This window comes from Nyctereutes procyonoides, unplaced genomic scaffold (assembly GCF_905146905.1).
Source record: "Nyctereutes procyonoides isolate TBG_1078 unplaced genomic scaffold, NYPRO_anot_genome, whole genome shotgun sequence".
NCBI lineage: Eukaryota > Metazoa > Chordata > Mammalia > Carnivora > Canidae > Nyctereutes > Nyctereutes procyonoides.
Window position 1 is genome coordinate 52,018,330 of NW_026575146.1, and position 18,101 is coordinate 52,036,430.

General features: G+C 38.6%; 1 protein-coding gene across 2 annotated transcripts in view; it reads right to left on the reverse strand.

The window, feature by feature from the left end:
• GDA (guanine deaminase) overlaps positions 1-18,101 on the reverse strand; it is a 79,545-nt gene that overhangs the window by 30,468 nt on the left and 30,976 nt on the right. For both annotated transcript variants that reach the window (XM_055311112.1, XM_055311111.1), the window contains 3 exons: positions 13,161-13,249; positions 7,447-7,618; positions 464-551 (listed from right to left, as the gene is read on the reverse strand). In XM_055311112.1, coding sequence (XP_055167087.1) covers positions 464-551; positions 7,447-7,618; positions 13,161-13,249 — 349 coding nt within the window. The remainder of the gene's footprint in view (positions 1-463; positions 552-7,446; positions 7,619-13,160; positions 13,250-18,101) is intronic.

The following is an 18,101-nucleotide window of genomic DNA, read 5'->3' on the forward strand; positions in this document are numbered from 1 at the left end:
AGCAAGAGCAAAGCAGCGGTTAGTACAGTTATTAATCAAGGCATGTGGTTATTAATTGGTTAATCCTGTCTGGCTCCTCAAGGGCAGAGACTATGTTCTATTTCATTGTGTTCCCATCATCTAGCACAGTGTTCTAAGTCTAGCCAACAGCTAAGACATGCCTGCGGATTATAATACATTAAACTGTTGCCACCGTGAGAATTAGTAAACACCCTAAATTCATCTACAAAATTCAGACCCATACACATCATTCTGGAATCAAAACCATAAGTAAATAATCATATTACTTACACAATAAAAAACATTCAAAGGCTATATACAAACACCTAATTACTTGCAAGAAGTGCAGCACTCAAATTCTAGCAATTAAAAGGCAGTACAGCCCACATGTATCAGTCATTGCTGGGCATGGTCTGACTGTCTTGGCTTGATGTGTCCATAAATCATGGTTTAATTTCCTCACCTGCAATTTCTGCAAGGAGCAGAGATGAGTCAGTGTGAATTGTTCCAAAGTAACAAGCTGTGGTTGTTCCATTCTTTAGTGTTCTCCTCTAAAAATAAATCACAAAAACCATGAATCGCGTGTGCCCAGAAAAGTCACATGGCAAATAAAGATGAAAATAGAATTCTAGTTTTTAATTTTAAAATGTTTTTACTTAAAGGGATGCCATCTTGATATGAAATACAGTTAAGGTAAATGGCAAAAGTATTTATATTCCGAAAGTGTGAGCTGGAGAAGAAGCTGGTACTTCTGATTTCCTAGATTTCACACCGTTCTGTGTTGCAGAATTCACAAAATGTAATACTAATTAATTCCTTGCTTTTTAGAATTATTTAAGGATATCCAAACTTTATTGCATCAAGAGATGAATAATGAGATTTTTCCATCTAGATAGAAGAGGGCAAAATTATTCAGCCAGATTTCTAGTTCAACCTGGCAGATTAGTCACATGTATTTATCTCCCTTCCTTAGCAAATTTCCAGTAAACTAACAGTAAAGGAGGATAAAATGTATTAACCCACAAGAAAGAGACATGAGCAGAGGAAACATTTCTACGTGTTCTTAGAAGACAAAAAAGACATGGATGAGAATCTGGAAGTGACTTTATAAGGGGAAAAAGAAGCAAAGAGCTGTTAACAGAAAATTGGCTGACAGTCTATATACAGATGATTAAACCCTGGCAGGATCCTCCTCGTCTTTGTTGAAATCAGCCAACCACCCCAACCTGATTCTTGCAGGAGAGATCCGCTCTTGCAGAAAAGGAGTAGTATCAGAAACTAGGCACCCAATATGGCAAGGTACAGCAGAGACTGAAAAGAATTTTAAGTGGATAATCTGGTTGACCCTCTGAATCCTTGGTCACTTTCCTCAAAATGCCACATATGCAACTCCCACCACTCCTAGCAGGACTGAGGAACTCTTTCCTAGAGAAGAATGGCTGTAGAAGGAAGATATCCTAAAATAGCATTTGGGGCCCATAGTTGAAAAGGCTGTTTATTGCCTTCACTTTTCATCCTATAATGAAGTTCACTAGTCAGTAAGTGGTACTCCCATCTAGATTTCCAATCAGCATTTTAGAGCATCACACTTAAGTACAAAAGATATGTTTAAGGTTCAACAGACATTGGAGGAAAGTTCGTATAAAAAAGAGAAGGAGGAAAAAAGAATCTGGAAAAATATCTCAGAGGAAAGAGGCAATCTATAAGGCAAGAAGGGTGCTTGATTACAAAAAAATCTATGGGGGCACCTGGGTGGCTCAGTTGGTTAAGCATCAGACTCTTGATTTCAGTTCATGTTATGAGCTCAGTGTTGTGGGATTGAGTCCTGAGTCAGACTCTGTGCTCAGCGGGTAGTCTACTTCTCTCCGTATCCTTCTCCCTCTGTCCTTCCCCCACTCACACGTACACTCTCAATAAAATAAAAAGGGGGCAGCCCCAGTGGCCCAGCAGTTTGTTGCCACCTTCAGCCCAGGGTGTGATCCTGGAGACCTGGGATCTAGTCCCACATCAGACTCCCTGCATGGAGCCTGCTTCTCCCTCTGCCTGTCTCTCTCTCTCTTTCTCTGTCATGAATAAATAAATAAAATCTTTAAAAAAAATAAAAATAAATAAATATCTTTTAAAAATTATGATTAACATTCTCAATTAAATAAAAGAACATACTGCATTCACAAAACAAGAACATAACGCTATGAAAATCAGAGAGGAAGAGCTCTCTGACAGTAAAGCTTTTTATAAATGAAATTTAAAAGTCAATAAAAGGATTGTAGGACAAATTTAAAAAGAATCTCTCAGGGGAAAAAATACTTCACATTTAAGATAATAGGGAAGAACATGCCCTATTTTAACAGCCACTACTCAGCTTAAACCAATTGTTGAAAAAAACAAGTGAGAGCCCAGTGACATTAGTTAGTCCTAAAGGTTGGGAGAACTGGGAAATCTGGACTTTATGTCAATCTTTTCAAAGTTTAAGATACTTTTTACATGAAATAACACATGTCTGGCTGCTGGAGTTGTTTAGAGCCTGACAGTTACAGATAAGGATAAACCCTCCATCAGAATCACAAATTCAGGAAAAAGGCTACTAGTTTCATGACAGAGATATTGAATTCCATCTCCAGCAACCAGAAAAATGCCTAAATTCCACAGTGTGCCCAGGAAATAACTGTTGAATGAACCCCCGAGGAAGCAGAATTACAAAGCAACAAGAGACATAAAATGAACTAAAATTAGCAGCCTTAGATGAAGAGAACAGGACACTGTACCCTTGAAAGAGAAACAGGCTATTGCAACAGTTAAGAGTGAATTAATGATTTGTAAAATTGGGTCACAGCATTCTCTACTAATGTAGCATGAAAGAGACACTAAAGTATATACAGATGTTTCCATATTTTTCTAACAAGAGTTATCAAGAGAAAAATGTAGACTGGAGGGAAGAATATATGGGAATGGAGGAGGAAAGAGAGAGAGAGAAATTTCTCTGATGGAAGACAGGAGTTCTCATATTGAAAGAACTATATATTTATAAGAATGAACTGAAAAAAAGGTCTATAATGAAATCACAGAATGTCAAGAATGAAGAGAAAATCTTGAAGGCCCCAAATTAGCCAGAAAGGAATGAGAGTCAGAGTGACACCAGCACATTGGATGCTGATGAACAAATAATTTCAAATGGAATTCTCTCTACAGCTAAAGCACATCATTTGAGAGAACAAAGTAAAACCATTTTCAGTAATTCAAGGATTTAGAAGGTTTATCACCTACCTTATTGGAAATGATTATCAGAGGCTAATATTTCAAGACAATGAATACAAAAGAAGACAGGGATCCAAGCAGCAAAAGAAAAAGCTCATTGTTAAATTAAGTACAGATGTTGAAAAATAAAGTGGAATTAAATTTTAAAGTTAAAGTTTATTTTATTATAAAGATTTATTTAGGGGATCCCTGGGTGGCTCAGTGGTTTAGCACCTGTCTTCAGCCCAGGGTGTGATCCTGGAGTCCAGGGATAGAGTCCCGCATCTGGCTCCCTGCATGGAGCCTGCTTCTCTCTCTGCCTGTGTCTCTGCCTCTCTCTCTTTCTGTGTCTCTCATGAATAAATAAAATCTTTTAAAAATGATTTATTTATTTATTTGATTGAGTGAAAGAGAAAGGGAGAGTGGGAGGGAGCAGCACAGAGAGAGGGACTCTTCAGCGGACTCCCTGCTGAGCACAGAGCCTGACCTGGGGTTTGCTCTCACAACCTGAGATCATGGCCTGAGCCAAAAGCATGAGTCAGACACCTAACTGACTGTGCAACTAGGGACTCCTAAAGCTTATTTTAAATTAAGTGTAGATGGTGAAAAAAATAAACTAGAACCAAACCTCAGATGATAGAACATATGATGTGGTAAGAGGTATGGATGAAGAAGGGAATATACATAAGGTTCTTGTCTTGTTGGAGGATATATTGAAAAATGGTAGAAGGCTTGTCTAACACTCTTAACAATCTAATAGAGACATTAAAATGTCATATTGACAGGGAACACACAATCTTTTAAAAAGTGGGCAGAAAAATCATAAAAATTGACCTTTTGATCAGGTCATAAAATAAAGCGAACAAAATCCCAAGAAAAATAATCACGCAAGTTGCCTACACAAACCAGAATAAAATGAACTCAAAATTAAAATGGAAGTATAATCTAACATTTTCTAAGTTCTCAAAATATTACATAACGTTCTAAAATCTTGGCTTGAGGATGAACTCAAAATGGAAAGTGTCAGCCCTTTAGCAAGAAGGATAATGGAAGTGCCACACAGACACTCACAGTAAGTCCTCCCTCTGATGGGGGTAGAGGGAGGGAGGGGAGAAGCTTTCACTAGTTGAGAAACTGCACTTTGAAATTGGACGAGAAGGAACTAGAAAGTTCAAGGATTGGCCCAAGTTATAGTTAAAGAACAGGACAGAGAGAAACCACAGAGAAAAAAAAGGAAAAGGAAGGAGAGATCGAAGAAAGAAAAGAACCCCTGAGCTACTCTTACTGGTTCCCACTGAGTTCAGCCCATTTAACACACCAGCTACATGTGTGTGACTAATATAACTGAAAGAAATGAATCTGGCTATAAAACCTTACTGAAGAGGAATGCAGCCACTTTCCTTCTTCATTTGTTCTATATTTGGGCATCCTGGACCCAATTCCACCCTAATTCTTCATAAAAAGCTTTCAAGAGGACTCATCCATTAGTGACAGGTTTGTATTTTTCCCATTTATCAGAATCTAATAAGACCAACATCAGACTGTAGGTTGTGTTTCTCAATTGTTCCTCAACCTTCAATTCTTGACAAGAAGAGTTTTGAGACTAAGCTTTTTGAGCTCAAAACAGACATCAAACATAGGGTGACTACAAACTTCAAGGCCAGTAGCAATGGCCTCTTCACAGAGTAGATGATTTGCATTTCCAGTGGGCTGCCATAGTGGAGGAAGAGTGGTCTGTTCCCCTTCTCTTCGCCTTGTACTTTAGTGATTTGATTCCTCTTTGCAATTAGTTGGATTCATCAGCTGAATCTTTGACAACCCCATAGAGTAAGCATATTCATTCTATTTCCCAGAATATCTGCAACGCGTTTATCTTGGTACATTTACCACTCTTCAATCCCTTGACTACAAGCTATATAATTAATATAGATTCCTGAACCTTCCAGTCTTTTTAGTTCATTCCAATCCAATTTGAAACTGTAATCTCTCACCCAGTTTGCAATGTTTAATGGCAGATCATCCAGGCTTGCTTTACTGGGATTTTTTTTTTCTAAATAATCTCAGGAGATGTTTGTTAATGTATACTTTAAAATTATTTGCAGATTAAATGATCACTGTCATCTATGGTGCAAAACTCTGAGATCTTGATTTGCTGAAGTATAGATCTAGGACTGTTTCCTGAGGGAGAAAGTAAAACAAACAAACAAACAAACAATAATGGCTTGGTTCCTCATTATATGTACCGTCGTTTTAGCATCCCTTTGCATTGCCATGAGCAGTCGTCAGCCTAGGGACAGGTTCTAGTTAACAAATCTCAATGCATACAGATTTCAACCATAGCATCAGCACATCCAACTGTTAAAGTGCGCAGGCTTATCTGCTCATAATCAGAAACAGACATATGCAACGCAAATATTTGTAAGAATAAAATCTATTTTGTACCACTGACATTAAATACTTAGCTCTCTGATATAAGAAACAGCCTTTATGGAGTACTGCCTGAGGATATATGTTTCTAGATATTCTAAATGTCTAAACATAAAACAAAGATATTTTTGGGCTTTTAAAAAATATTATAGCACCTTAACAATATACATTTTGACAACAGAGCATATATCTAGATAAAATATTATTGAAACTAATTTTTAAGAAAATCAGTATAAGGAATGAAAATGCTTTACCTTAACAAATATTTTATTCTTTATCATATACACAGTGTAAATTACAAAATTTATTTCCCTCTCTGGGTCAGCTGCTAGAAATTTAAAGCTGTATTTGTGACAAATTCTAACAAGCGTATGGACTCCCATTGCAAACATTTATCTCTCAGTTTTATTTTTTCTTTCCTCCCTTTTTTCCTTTGCCATGCTTTGGTGACTCATTTGCTTCCATTGTATACTATGTTATTTGAAGATATGTCAAGCTCTTTTTAGAACAATGAGAGGTATAAATAAATTTTGAGAATAAAAAGATTTGGTGCAGTTAATGCAATTCATTAACACAATGGCCCAGCAACTTCATGCACCGTGTGAGTCCTTCTCAATTTTTCTGGTGTCATGTGGATGCATGCTAAATAAGTAAGATCCACAATTACACTGAATTAATACATAAGTAATTTAAGCATTTAAAGGACAGCACTTACTTTTACTCCTCAAGGCTTGAATCATGCAAGACCAGGGGAAATAGCAGAATGGCTAGGTAACTGTATAGGGTTATGATACTGTCCCTTTAGAAGTGACACTATAGAAGATAGCCATCACTTCCAAAGGAAAACTATCAATGGGTCCAACAGCAATACTGAAATATTCGGACTAAGTGTGCTGCATGACAAGAGGTAGTGGTCAGATAAGGAGGTATTTGCAGAGGGTATTCTCAACTGCAGAAGCTGTTTCTGGTTGCTGAGTGGATTTGGCATAGGGATGGAGTTGAAAGAAGGGGACTGATTTCCTTGAGAGAGTGGAAGGTCATTTTCAGAGCCTTCCACCAGTGGTTGGCATACACAATGGTCACTGTGCAATGACCAGACTAGCTCCATAGTTCCCTCTAGTGGTGTTAATGCCCATCACCGTCCCACATACCCTGCTATGGGGAACATCCTATTTTCCCTTCTTGGGAACCTACTAAAATAATGTGATATCCTTCTAACTGTAATTTTAAATTTAAATTTTAAATTTCCTTGGCTATTTTTTAAAAGCAAACATATAGAGCGCCTACCATGTGTCAGGCACTATTCTAAGAACCTCGCAAATATTAACTTATCACAACAACCCCAAGAAGTAGTTACTATCATTATCTCTACTTTATTTTACAGATGGGGAAAATGAGTCACAGAACTTTCCAAAGGTTACACAGCTATTCCATATGGTCCCCAGAACAGCACTGTGGATTGGCAGGAGCAAGGGAACACACACGTGCAATAAACTCAAATTTAGTTACTCAAAACATAAAAAGTAACAGACAGAGAGTAAAGAGAACCCACCAGATTGGGGGCTTGGGGATTTGGATTCAAGTTCTCTCTCTGCTAGGGGTTAGCTTATTTATGTAGTTGAGGTAGATGATCACACACTCCCTGGGCTATGAAAAGACTAAAAAAGTCTCCATGGTCCATTCCAGCCTGTGTTTTATAATTCAAATATGCCCCCCCCCCCAAAATGGATATATCTATAGGCGATTTGGTCATAACTCACCACCACTCACAAGCAAGATACTTACAACAACTCTGGTATATACTTCTTCAGCAAAGTCGATGTTCTGGAATTTGAGCTCTGTGGGAAACGTGTACTTGGTCAGCCAGTCCAAAAGTGGCAGGTCTACATTACTCCCAGCAAAAGAGTACTGAGGGGCATGGATATGTGTATCAACCAGCCCAGGCATGAAGAACTCACTGGAAATCAATACAAGAGGAAAAGAATTTAATAACATCTTCAATCATTTTCCGTATCTTTATATGACATTTTCTCTCCATAGTGATTTAATTGCTCACCTCACACAGGCTTAGAGCCAATGCAATCAGGCAATTGTAAATTCTCTTGTTATGTAGAGATCAAGAAATAGAAGTGAAGCTCTGCTGGGAAAGATACAGCTCCTACACTGGAATGGCTGGTATGAGGTTAACCCAAGGTGATCCACTGAGTAGAATCATAGCAGTCATGGAACAAGACATCTCATGACTTCGTTCTCATAATTGGAGGTTGTAGGATGAAGAGCAAAGATGAGAAAGAAGAGATTTAAACTTCTAGAGGCATACTGAGGAATTACTCCTAGGTCACTAAGGATGACTGCTGATGGCAGAGTGGCCACAATGCCAGACTCAGTGGTAGTCTTGCCCTTGGCTGACTACAAGAAATCTAGTCCTTTCCCATGGGACATAGGGGCTGAGTTCTGGAATGAAGCAGCAAGAGCAAACTGAGGCTGGTTAGGGACAGACAATCTTAGAGATGAGACTATCAGGGGGTAAGTGGTGTAAGTGAAGACACAGTTGCAGTGCTATGATGGCCTTCTCCAGGTGCTGCTGGTCACTCCTGATGTTACTCTGGCCAACCGATTAACTTTCATATTTCCACTGATTCTCATAACAGAAAGTCCTGGAAAGACATTTTTAAGAGTTTTCAGGGGCACCTGGGTGGCTCAGTTGGTTAGGTGTCCACCTTCAGCTCAGGTCCATGATCCCAGGGTTGGGCCACCTGTTATAGGGAGCCTGCTTCTCCCTTTCCCTCTGCTTCTCTCTCTGTTGATGTTCCTGTTCTCTCTCTCTCTCTCCCTCTCTCTCTCTCCCTCTCTTTCTCTTCCATGTACATGCATGCATTCTCTCTCTCTCAAATAAATAATAAAATCTTTTTTAAAAAAGAGTTTTCAAAGGCACTACCCACAGAATCGAGGCAGCCCCAAACTAACAGACACAAACAGGTATTTGTTAGAAGACAGTAAGTACCACCGCCACCATCACACTGAGAAAATATTAATTATATTTTAATATAAGGAACTTGAGCTCAAAACTTGATGTAACAAAAAATCCCTTATGCTGCCAGTTCAAATGTATACCACCTAACTGAAAGACAAACAAAGCCAGGGGTATCTATAAAGTGCTTTATTTTTAAAGAAATGGGAACTGGGAATGGTGACAAAAATGTTGATGGTGGTGACAGTGATGTTTCCTGAAGAGATGCATGTACAGGGCACAGCATTCACATGCATCAGCTTACTTGTGGGAGGCAGTTTATGGTTTATTTTTTATTTTTTTAAAAGATTTTATTTATTTATTCATGAGAGACACAGAGAGAGAGGGGCAGAGACACAGGCAGAGGGAGAAGCAGGCTCCATGCTGGGAGCCCGATGTGGGACTGGGTCCTGGGTCTCCACACCCTGGGCTGCAGGTGGCGCTAAACCGCTGAGCCACCGGGGCTGCCCCAGGCAGTTTATTACAGGAGTTAAGTATATACTTCTTGACTCAGACTGATTTTGAATTCAGATCCCATCATAAAGGAGCAGTGGGATAATCGATGTGTTATTTAACTTCTTTGTGAGTCAGTTTTCCCTTATGTATAAAATGGAGACAGTAGTAGCACCATAGGGGTGTTGTAAGGATTGTTAGCATGTGTAAAAGCAGTGCCTGGATAATAAAAAGCACTCCAAAAAATAGTAGTTATGATGATGCAGTGCTCACAGCAGACTTATGAAGTAGTATTGTTATATTCATTTACATAGGAGAAACTCAAAACTAGGAAATGTAAATAGCTTGAACAAAAGTTATCATTCAATTAGCTTTGGAGTCTAAATTCAAATCCAGGCAGTTCATCTGCAGGCCTCAGTACTCTTGGTCACTACCCTTAGTAGGACAGAATTTTTTTTTTAAGATTTTATGTATTTATTCATAAGAGACACAAAGAGAGAGAGAGGCAGAGATAGGCAGAGGGAGAAGCAGGCTCCATGCAGGAAGCCTGGTGTGGGACTTGATCCCAGGACCCCAGGATCACGACCTGAACCTAAGGCAGATGCTCAACCGCTGAGCCAGCCAGGTGCTCCACAGGACAGAACTCTTACTTCACTTTGGCAGTGATGAGCAGTGACAAGTTAGTATGGCAAGAAGGTAGCATTAAATGAGCCTACAATGCAGGGGGCACGCAGAGAGGGAGGACAAACTATGGATTCCTTTCAGGCATTAGTTGCTGACCTCTCAGGATACCTCAGGCTTTTACGGTCTCTACCACCATGAAATGAATGGCAGTGTGATTTCTTCATGTAGTTGAATTGTTCAATCAAATAATATCTCCCAAGTATCTGATTAGTTTTAAAAACACTCCTAAGCCTTGTGGGAGGTCCAAAGAGAAATAAGACATTTTCTTGTCTTCAAAGAGATTATAATGTAGTTGAGCAGATTAGGGGTGAATGAGGATATCTGTGTGTGTGTGTGTGTGTGTGTGTGTGTGTGTGTGTGTGTGTGTGTGTGAGAGAGAGAGAGAGAGAGAGAGAGAGAGAGAGAGAGAGAATGGGGGCTGAGGAGGAAGAGAGAAGTAGATCTGGTTAAAATAGAAGGATCTTAGTGAGCAATTTAACTCCTGCTATTTACCCAACTGAAACAAAACACATGCTTAACAAAAACACCATTGTACAAAAATATTTATAGCAGCCTTATGCATAGGAGCCTCAAACTGGAAACAATCAAAAAATCACAGGAAAAGAGATAAACTCTGGTATATGGACACAATAGAATACTATTTGGCAATAAAAAAGAAAAACAACTACTGATATAAACAACAATATGGACAAATCTCAAAAATATCATGATGAATAAAGAACTCAGGCACAAGAGTTATTTACTCCAGTCACACCACATTTAAAAATAGGTAGAAGTTATCTATGTGGTAGGGAAAAAATTAATCACTTCTTGGTCTTATGGCTAAGATCAAGTGTAGAAAAAATTAAACAGTGGATGAGGGGCTGGAAAGTGACTGGAAGGGGCACAAAGGAACTTTCTAGGCTGATAGGAATGTTTTATATCTTCATTGGTATGTTGGTTACATAGTTTTATAGACTTGTTAAAATTTATCAATGTACACACCTAAGATCCATGCACTTTATACATAAAACACGTTTCAAAACAGCCCAAAAAAAGTGTCTTAAAAAGGGTCTTGAATAATCATTTTTTTAAAAAAGATTTTATTTATTTATTCATGAGAGAGAGAGAGAGGCAGAGACACAGGCAGAGGGAGAAGCAGGCTCCATGCAGGGAGCCCGACATAGGACTCCATCCAAGGACCCCAGGATCAGGCCCTGGACTGAAGGTGGCGCTAAACTGCTGCGCCACCCGAGCTGCCCTTGAATAATCAATTTAGTGAATTAACTAATTAACTGGCACTGTTATTCGTGTGTGTGTGTGTGTGTGTGTGTGTGTGTGTGTGTGTGTGTTACTGGTTATTCTGTATACAGGAAGGAGGGGAGAAGATACTTGTTACTTTGTTTTTTCTTCTCTGTTGCAGAACTATGACACATTGAACCTCAGGTTTAAGACATGAATCTGGCGGTGGCAGGCATGTGCTGGGAGACTTCTTCCATGCATGTCCCAAGCATGACATTCCTGAATAAAGATTATGGTGATGGGGGGGCGGGGTGGCACCTGGGTGGCTCTGTGGTTGAGTATCTGCCTTTGGCTCAGGGCGTGATCCTGGGGTCCCGGGATCGAGTCCCACATGGGGCTCCCTGCAGGGAGCCCGCTTCTCCCCCTGCCCATGTCTCTGCCTCTCTCTCCGTGTCTCTCATGAATAAATACATAAAATCTTTAAAAAAAAGATTATGGTGAAAGGAAAAAAGTGAATCCAAAAGAAAACCTTGATATTTTATTAGCTCTGGGCAGCAAAGGAGGGGAATGAGGTCAAAAGAGCGTTTTTGAGCATATGAAAAACACATGACATGATGTGAAGAGAATGTGGGAGAAAAATCCACGTTGCGGGAGGGGTGATGTTGTTAAGCCTATAGTCATAGTGAAACAATGATAATGTAGGGGGAGAGGGAAAATCATGTTTGTTGAGCACGTTCTTAAGGAAGCAGAGTTGAAAGAAGGCTTTTCAATCTCACTCACTCTTCATTCCCTCAGAAAAGCCTGACATCCCCCCAGATAAAAACCATCAATTTCATATCCCAAACCTGTGGTGCTGGCCAGTCTGTATCAGAATCTGAGCACCAAGAACAACGTTCACCCCTATATACACTTATCAAAACCCCTACTCGTCTTTTAACCAAGAGGACAATGTTAATAAAATCTCTACGATCAAAACACATGACTATCTAGAAGGGTCTGAGCTGCCCAAGGTGTTTACACACCATTGTCACCCCTTGTTAACCTGCCCTGCAGGAGGTGTGATGATCTTGTGGGCTTAGGAACCCCAGGCTCTTCGAAAATGACTGTTTCCTTGCACAACAATGCAGGGGTAAAAATTAATCAATGACGTCTTTATTTAAAATTTGATATTTTGTTCATCACTGATTTTTTTCATTAATTTTGATTTTTTAAAATATTGCCTCAAACTATTACTTATCTTGATTACTGAGTTTTTTGGTCTCCCCACCACCTTAAGTTCCTTGCCCAATGTGAATGCTCCATTTGCATTAGCCAAATTCTGGCCCTGCCAACCTCTCTATGGTCCATGGCCACAATCTGATCCACTTCTATCAAAGCACTGCTCAGAGTGCTGTAGTCGTAATTTTCTTTTAATAAAATCCACATCGTGGGGCTCCTGGGTGGCTCAGTAGGTTAAGCATGTGCCTTCAGCTCAGGGCATGATCTCAGGGTCCTGGGATGGAGCCCCACATCTGGCTCCCTGCTCAGTGGGGAGCCTACTTCTCCCTTTGCCTCTGCTCCTCCTCCTGCTTGCATCCTCTCTCTCTCTCTCTCTTTCTCAAATAAATTTTAAAAATTAAAAAAAAAACATAAAACCACAGCTCAAATGCATTTTGGGGGATCAATCTTTCCTAACTGTGCTGTCAGTTACTGCCCCCCCAAAACCTCCATCCCCCTCCCTCCCAACAGTTTATCTCTCTCCCTCTTTATTACTTTCGAGGAACATATCACAACTCATCACTGTCATGCTTCTGTATGTGTGCACCTGCTTACCCTCTGAGATCCCCTTGGGCTGTAAACCCTGCAAGGGCAAAGACTTTATAGATCATTCTCTCCTCCAGACCCTGGTCGTTGTACATAGTAAGCTCAACAAAGATTTGCTGAAGAAATAAAGGAATGATGGCAGTTTCCTGTTCTCAAAGCTTCCATCCCACAGCTTCCTGTTCTCAAATTTCCTTCTCTTTCTCACCTTACCCCACAAGGAAAAAAACAAAACAAAACCCCTCAGTTGGTCAAGGCAGGCTTCTAATTATTTGAGATTCGTTAAGGGCACTAGTTAACAGCAAAAGGGAAGAAGTTGGCTATGACTTACTGGTTGCTTAGTTCTCTTACTTCACACGGCTTGAAGCACCATTCTTTGGCCAGCTCTTCTTGTTGAGATGCTTCTTCTAAAAACATTATCTTTAAAGGAAAGAAAGAGAAGAATCACAAATCAATGAGCCATAGGCACCTGTTGTTAAATATCTAAATCTTTTTCAAAGGTGTTCAATACCAAATGGGATAGAGTTCATGGACAAAAAGACAGGGGTTCACCTTTGCTTGTCCAAGGAAGCAAACTGCCTGCAATTTCTCTTTTTTTGCCTTTCTATAGATACAAATAAGACTTCAAAAGTTCTAATTTGAAGATACATGGTATTAAAAATGGCTAATTGATATCTATTTCTCCCCACACCCCAGAATGATTAAAGGAAACAACTGTGTACCTCACTGCAGATGAACAAAAGATTTTTGTTGGACTGTTAAAGGAAAGTCATGTCCAGAGTATGGCAGTAGTATATCACGGGGCAAGTTATTAACACTGAATATAACTGCACATAATAATCACCCGACAATTGAATCTCAGCATGAATTATGTCTATGCTCTGGTACTAGACATCTGCCATAAAGGGATCTGTTATATTTTTCTAGTACTGTGGATGAGATGCTAACAGAGCGATCTCTCATGCTGGCTGATGAGCCCATGCACAATAGCTAGGAAACTCTGGATGGGCCTCTTATTAGCTCTTGGTCTGGTTTCCCCACCTGCACACTGGGGATGTACATCAGTACATACTTCACAGGGCTACTGTAAAAACTAAACATGGTAACTGTGGTGAAGAGGTTGGCACATCCCTAGAATATATTAAATGTTAGATACATTATATCCATTGCAGATTCATTTTAAAATGCATTATTCTTTCTCTATAAAAATGGATTGCAAAGAAAAAAACAAGGAACAATTGAATATATATGCAGGAAATAATCTGCATTTCATTTATAAATGTAATATTGTCAAGATAAATTGTAAAATTGTCAGGAAACATTAAATACTGAAAAAAGACTGATAGATAAAATGTATCTAATTCATTAAAAGCAAGGCAGTAGACTGCAAAAGTTTGTGGGATTGAAAATAAAGGAAAAAAATGTTGATTTCTCTATTCATTGACAATATGCTTTTTTAAAAACTTGGATTTTTTTTATCTTAGAAAGAGAAGATGAAAATGTAATTCCTACAAATGAGAAAATGTAATTTGATGATTCTAAAAACAGATTTGAATAAGTATGAAAGCAGATCCATAATTAATTTAAAAAACACAAAACCAAAAAAAAAACAAAAAAAACTTTGATTTGTAGTTTTAAAGATTATCTATTAACAAAAAAACTTTGATTTGTAGTTTTAAAGATTATCTATTAACAAAAAAACTTTGATTTGTAGTTTTAAAGATTATCTATTAACAAAAAAAAAAACAAAAAACAAAACAAAGAAAACCACAAAACCAATTTATATAATTCAGAGCTGATTTACCCTTAAAGACATAAGTACACACATGCACACCTACATAAAAGTATTTGTAAAGCACTATATTCGCACATTTGAATATATATTTAAAATAAATGGGTTTTGAGGAAAATGTGAATGATCAAAATTTATTCTGGAGATACAGGGGAACTGAAGGAACTAGTAACTCTAAAAGAAACTGAGGAGGGTTTTTTGTTGTTGGTTTTGGTCTTTTTGAGAGAGAGTGTGTGAACAGGTGGGGAGGGGCCGAGGGAGAGGGTGAGGGAGAGAATCTCAGGCACACTTGTGCTGAGCACAGAGCCTGATGCAAGACTCAGTCTCATGACCCTGAGATCATGACCTGAGCCTAAATCAGTAATTGGTTGCTTAACCGACTGAGCCACTCAGGCACCCCATGAAGAAGTTTTACTAACTATAATGTCCATCACAAATACAAGTCTCTCTGTTCTATTAGCATAGTCCTTTAAGACTTGCCCCTTCCAACTTTCAAGAGCACCCTATTCTTATTGTCTAGACTCAGTGATGCATGCTGCACATTCTTTCTCTCCACTCCAAGCCCTGCCTTCATTCCTTTGAAAATCATCATGGATTTTTGATACCATGACCACCTATTTCCATGAACTAATGAAGTTCATGAAGTTCACATTACAGTGGGTTCATGACCCACCACTGCTCCACCTCCAAACTCCTGAATCACATATCAGATCACAATTAACCTCCCTTTCCCATTTGCCATTTCAATATCTCCAACCAATCTTCCACCTGAAAAAGCCTTCCCTGTACCTTCTCCTCTCTACTCTTTTCTAGTCCACCACCTGTTATTTCATCTTTTTTCTGTCTTAGTCAATATATATCTGGTAGAAGTTCAGCCTTAATTGAACCCAACTCTCCCCTTCTCTGGGCTACACCTGCAAAGCCAAGCAGCACTGGAAAAAAACACATGACATGATAGGTGGAATATCCATAATTATCTAGGTCAAATGTGCTCCTTCCAATACCTGTGCCTAGCACCCTAGGATATTTCTCTTGCACTGTGGTCTTTACTTTCAGTAAAACTTACAGAAAACCTAATTGTATAGCCACCAAAAGATCATTAAAAATGTTTTTTTCAGTGACAGAGTAATACGCAATTTTTATCAAATAACCCAGAAGGAATTCAAAGAATTGAGAGATATTGCTATAGCAAAGCTCCTCCCAATCACATCCAACTTGACTGACATGAAAACGTTTCTCAGCACTTACATCTATAAAAATGGAAAAGAAGAAAAAAATTGATGCTGCTCCTATTTTATTCTACCAAGTAACACTCATCCATACATATGTTATCTAGTTGGAGAAAAACCAGCTTTTTTTTTTTTTAACCAGCTTTTTTATTTTACATTTAACCAAGTACCTTATGGTCCCAGGAAATTTTAAACACATTTATGCACACAAATTTGACTGCAATGGTTGATCAATAAAAGACTTTCCAATATAAAACTATATTGCATTAGCATAGGCTCTGTAAGGAAACTAGAATAGAATTATTAGCTCAAGAAGAAAAAGGGACTATATAGCATTTTAGACCATTAATGAAAAGCTAGTTCATAGTTTTTAAAAAAAATAGATTAAGGTATATATCAAATCACCATATCTTTATTATCTTTATTCTATCAGATACATTTTAAAAAGTAATTCACAGTTCCATATTAAAAGGTATATATTTACAATTTACCAAAAATTATGGGCTTTAAATGTATTTAAACTTTAAAAATTATACATATCAACTTTTAAAAGTGCAAAAGCACATAAAGTTTTTCAAAATTCCTTTAAGGGACATGTTAGTTTTAGAAAAATGTGAAGAGCATTTCTCTAGCCAACTCACATCCAGTCCTGCATCATGAAGGTTTGAAATCTATCCTTTCTTCAAATCTCTCACCACACTTACCCCCAAAAGCATATATCACACATGTGCAAAAGTGAAAAATCGCAATTTCAAAGTCAGTCAATAAGAGATTGATTAAATACAACTAAACACTGCAGCAATTAAAAGTGGCAGTGAAGGGGCACCTGGGAGGCTCAGTTGGTTGAGCATCAAGCTCTTGGTTTCCACTCAGGTCATGATCTCCTGGGTCATGGGACTGAGCCCTATGTTGGGCTCTGCCTTCAGCAGGGAATCTGCTTGAAAGATTCTCTCCTTCTGCCCTTCCCCCTACTCACCTGCATGCCTCTCTCCTTCTCTCTCCCCCCAAAAAATAAATAAATAAATCTTTTTTAAAAAGTGACAATGAAGCCTTATATCTACCAAATGGAACATTATCCCTGATACAATCTTAGGGTGCTTTTAAAAGATACTAGATAACATGTATGATATAATCACACTTTTTTTATATAAGAATGTGGTGTGTGGGGATCCCTGGATAGCTCAGTGGTTTGGCATCTGCCTTCAGCCCAAAGCATGGCTCTGGAGTCTCGGGATCGAGTCCAGTCCCACATCAGGCTCCCTGCATGGAGCCTGCTTCTCCCTCTGCCTGTATCTCTGCCTCTCTCTCTCTCTTTGTCTCTCATGAATAAATAAATAAAATATAAAAAAAAAAAGAAGAATGTGGTGTGCGTGCTGGCATATCTGAATGTTGATGGTAGTTATCACTTCCTTATAATAGGATTGGGGCTGATTTTTGCTTTTATCTTTTACACTCTTTGAGATTCAAAATTGTTAATCAATGTTTACTTGTAGCAAAAACATCAAGTTAGTTCAATTTTAATTGTATATAAAAATGTAAAGTAAAAAAAATAGAATACATAAAAATAATCTCTATTCATGGAGTCTGTGGTTGGGGAATTAAGATACACAGAGACAGATGATAAATGAGACAAAGGGAAGGGGTAATGACAGAGCACAGTGGGTCTCGAGGTTCAGATAGAGAGACAGTGTTGTCCAAAGGCAGAAGTCTCACAGAAGTGTCTAGGGTTGGAGAAAAAAGAATAGAAAGGGTAAATAATGATAGGAGCAGGAAAAGAGAGGCAAGAAACTACAAGCTGTATTATAGACAGGAGTCTTCTTTAAACACCATTACAACACTGGGTTGGAGAGAACTTTAATCCACAAATCAAGTGCTTAGGATCAAAGACCATGGCCCCATAAAGAGAACATCAGTGATATTTTACAATTTTGCCACATTCATTTTCCAAAATAATTTTAGATATTTCCTAAAAATATATCCCAAGGGGGACCTTGGTGGCTCATTTGGTTAAGTGTCTAAGATTGTTTCCTTGCTCTTACTTATGTATTCATTCAACAATTACCACCTCCATGATCCCTGCATGAAAAACACTATTCCAGGGAGCAGGAACAATACATCGATAGGTGAATATGAGATATATTGCATATATTAGTGAGTGCTGTGATGAAAAAAGAGCAAGGTAAATGGATGAGATAAAATGTGGTATATGATGGATCTCTCTGAGAAAAACACTTTCATATTCTGGGAGAAG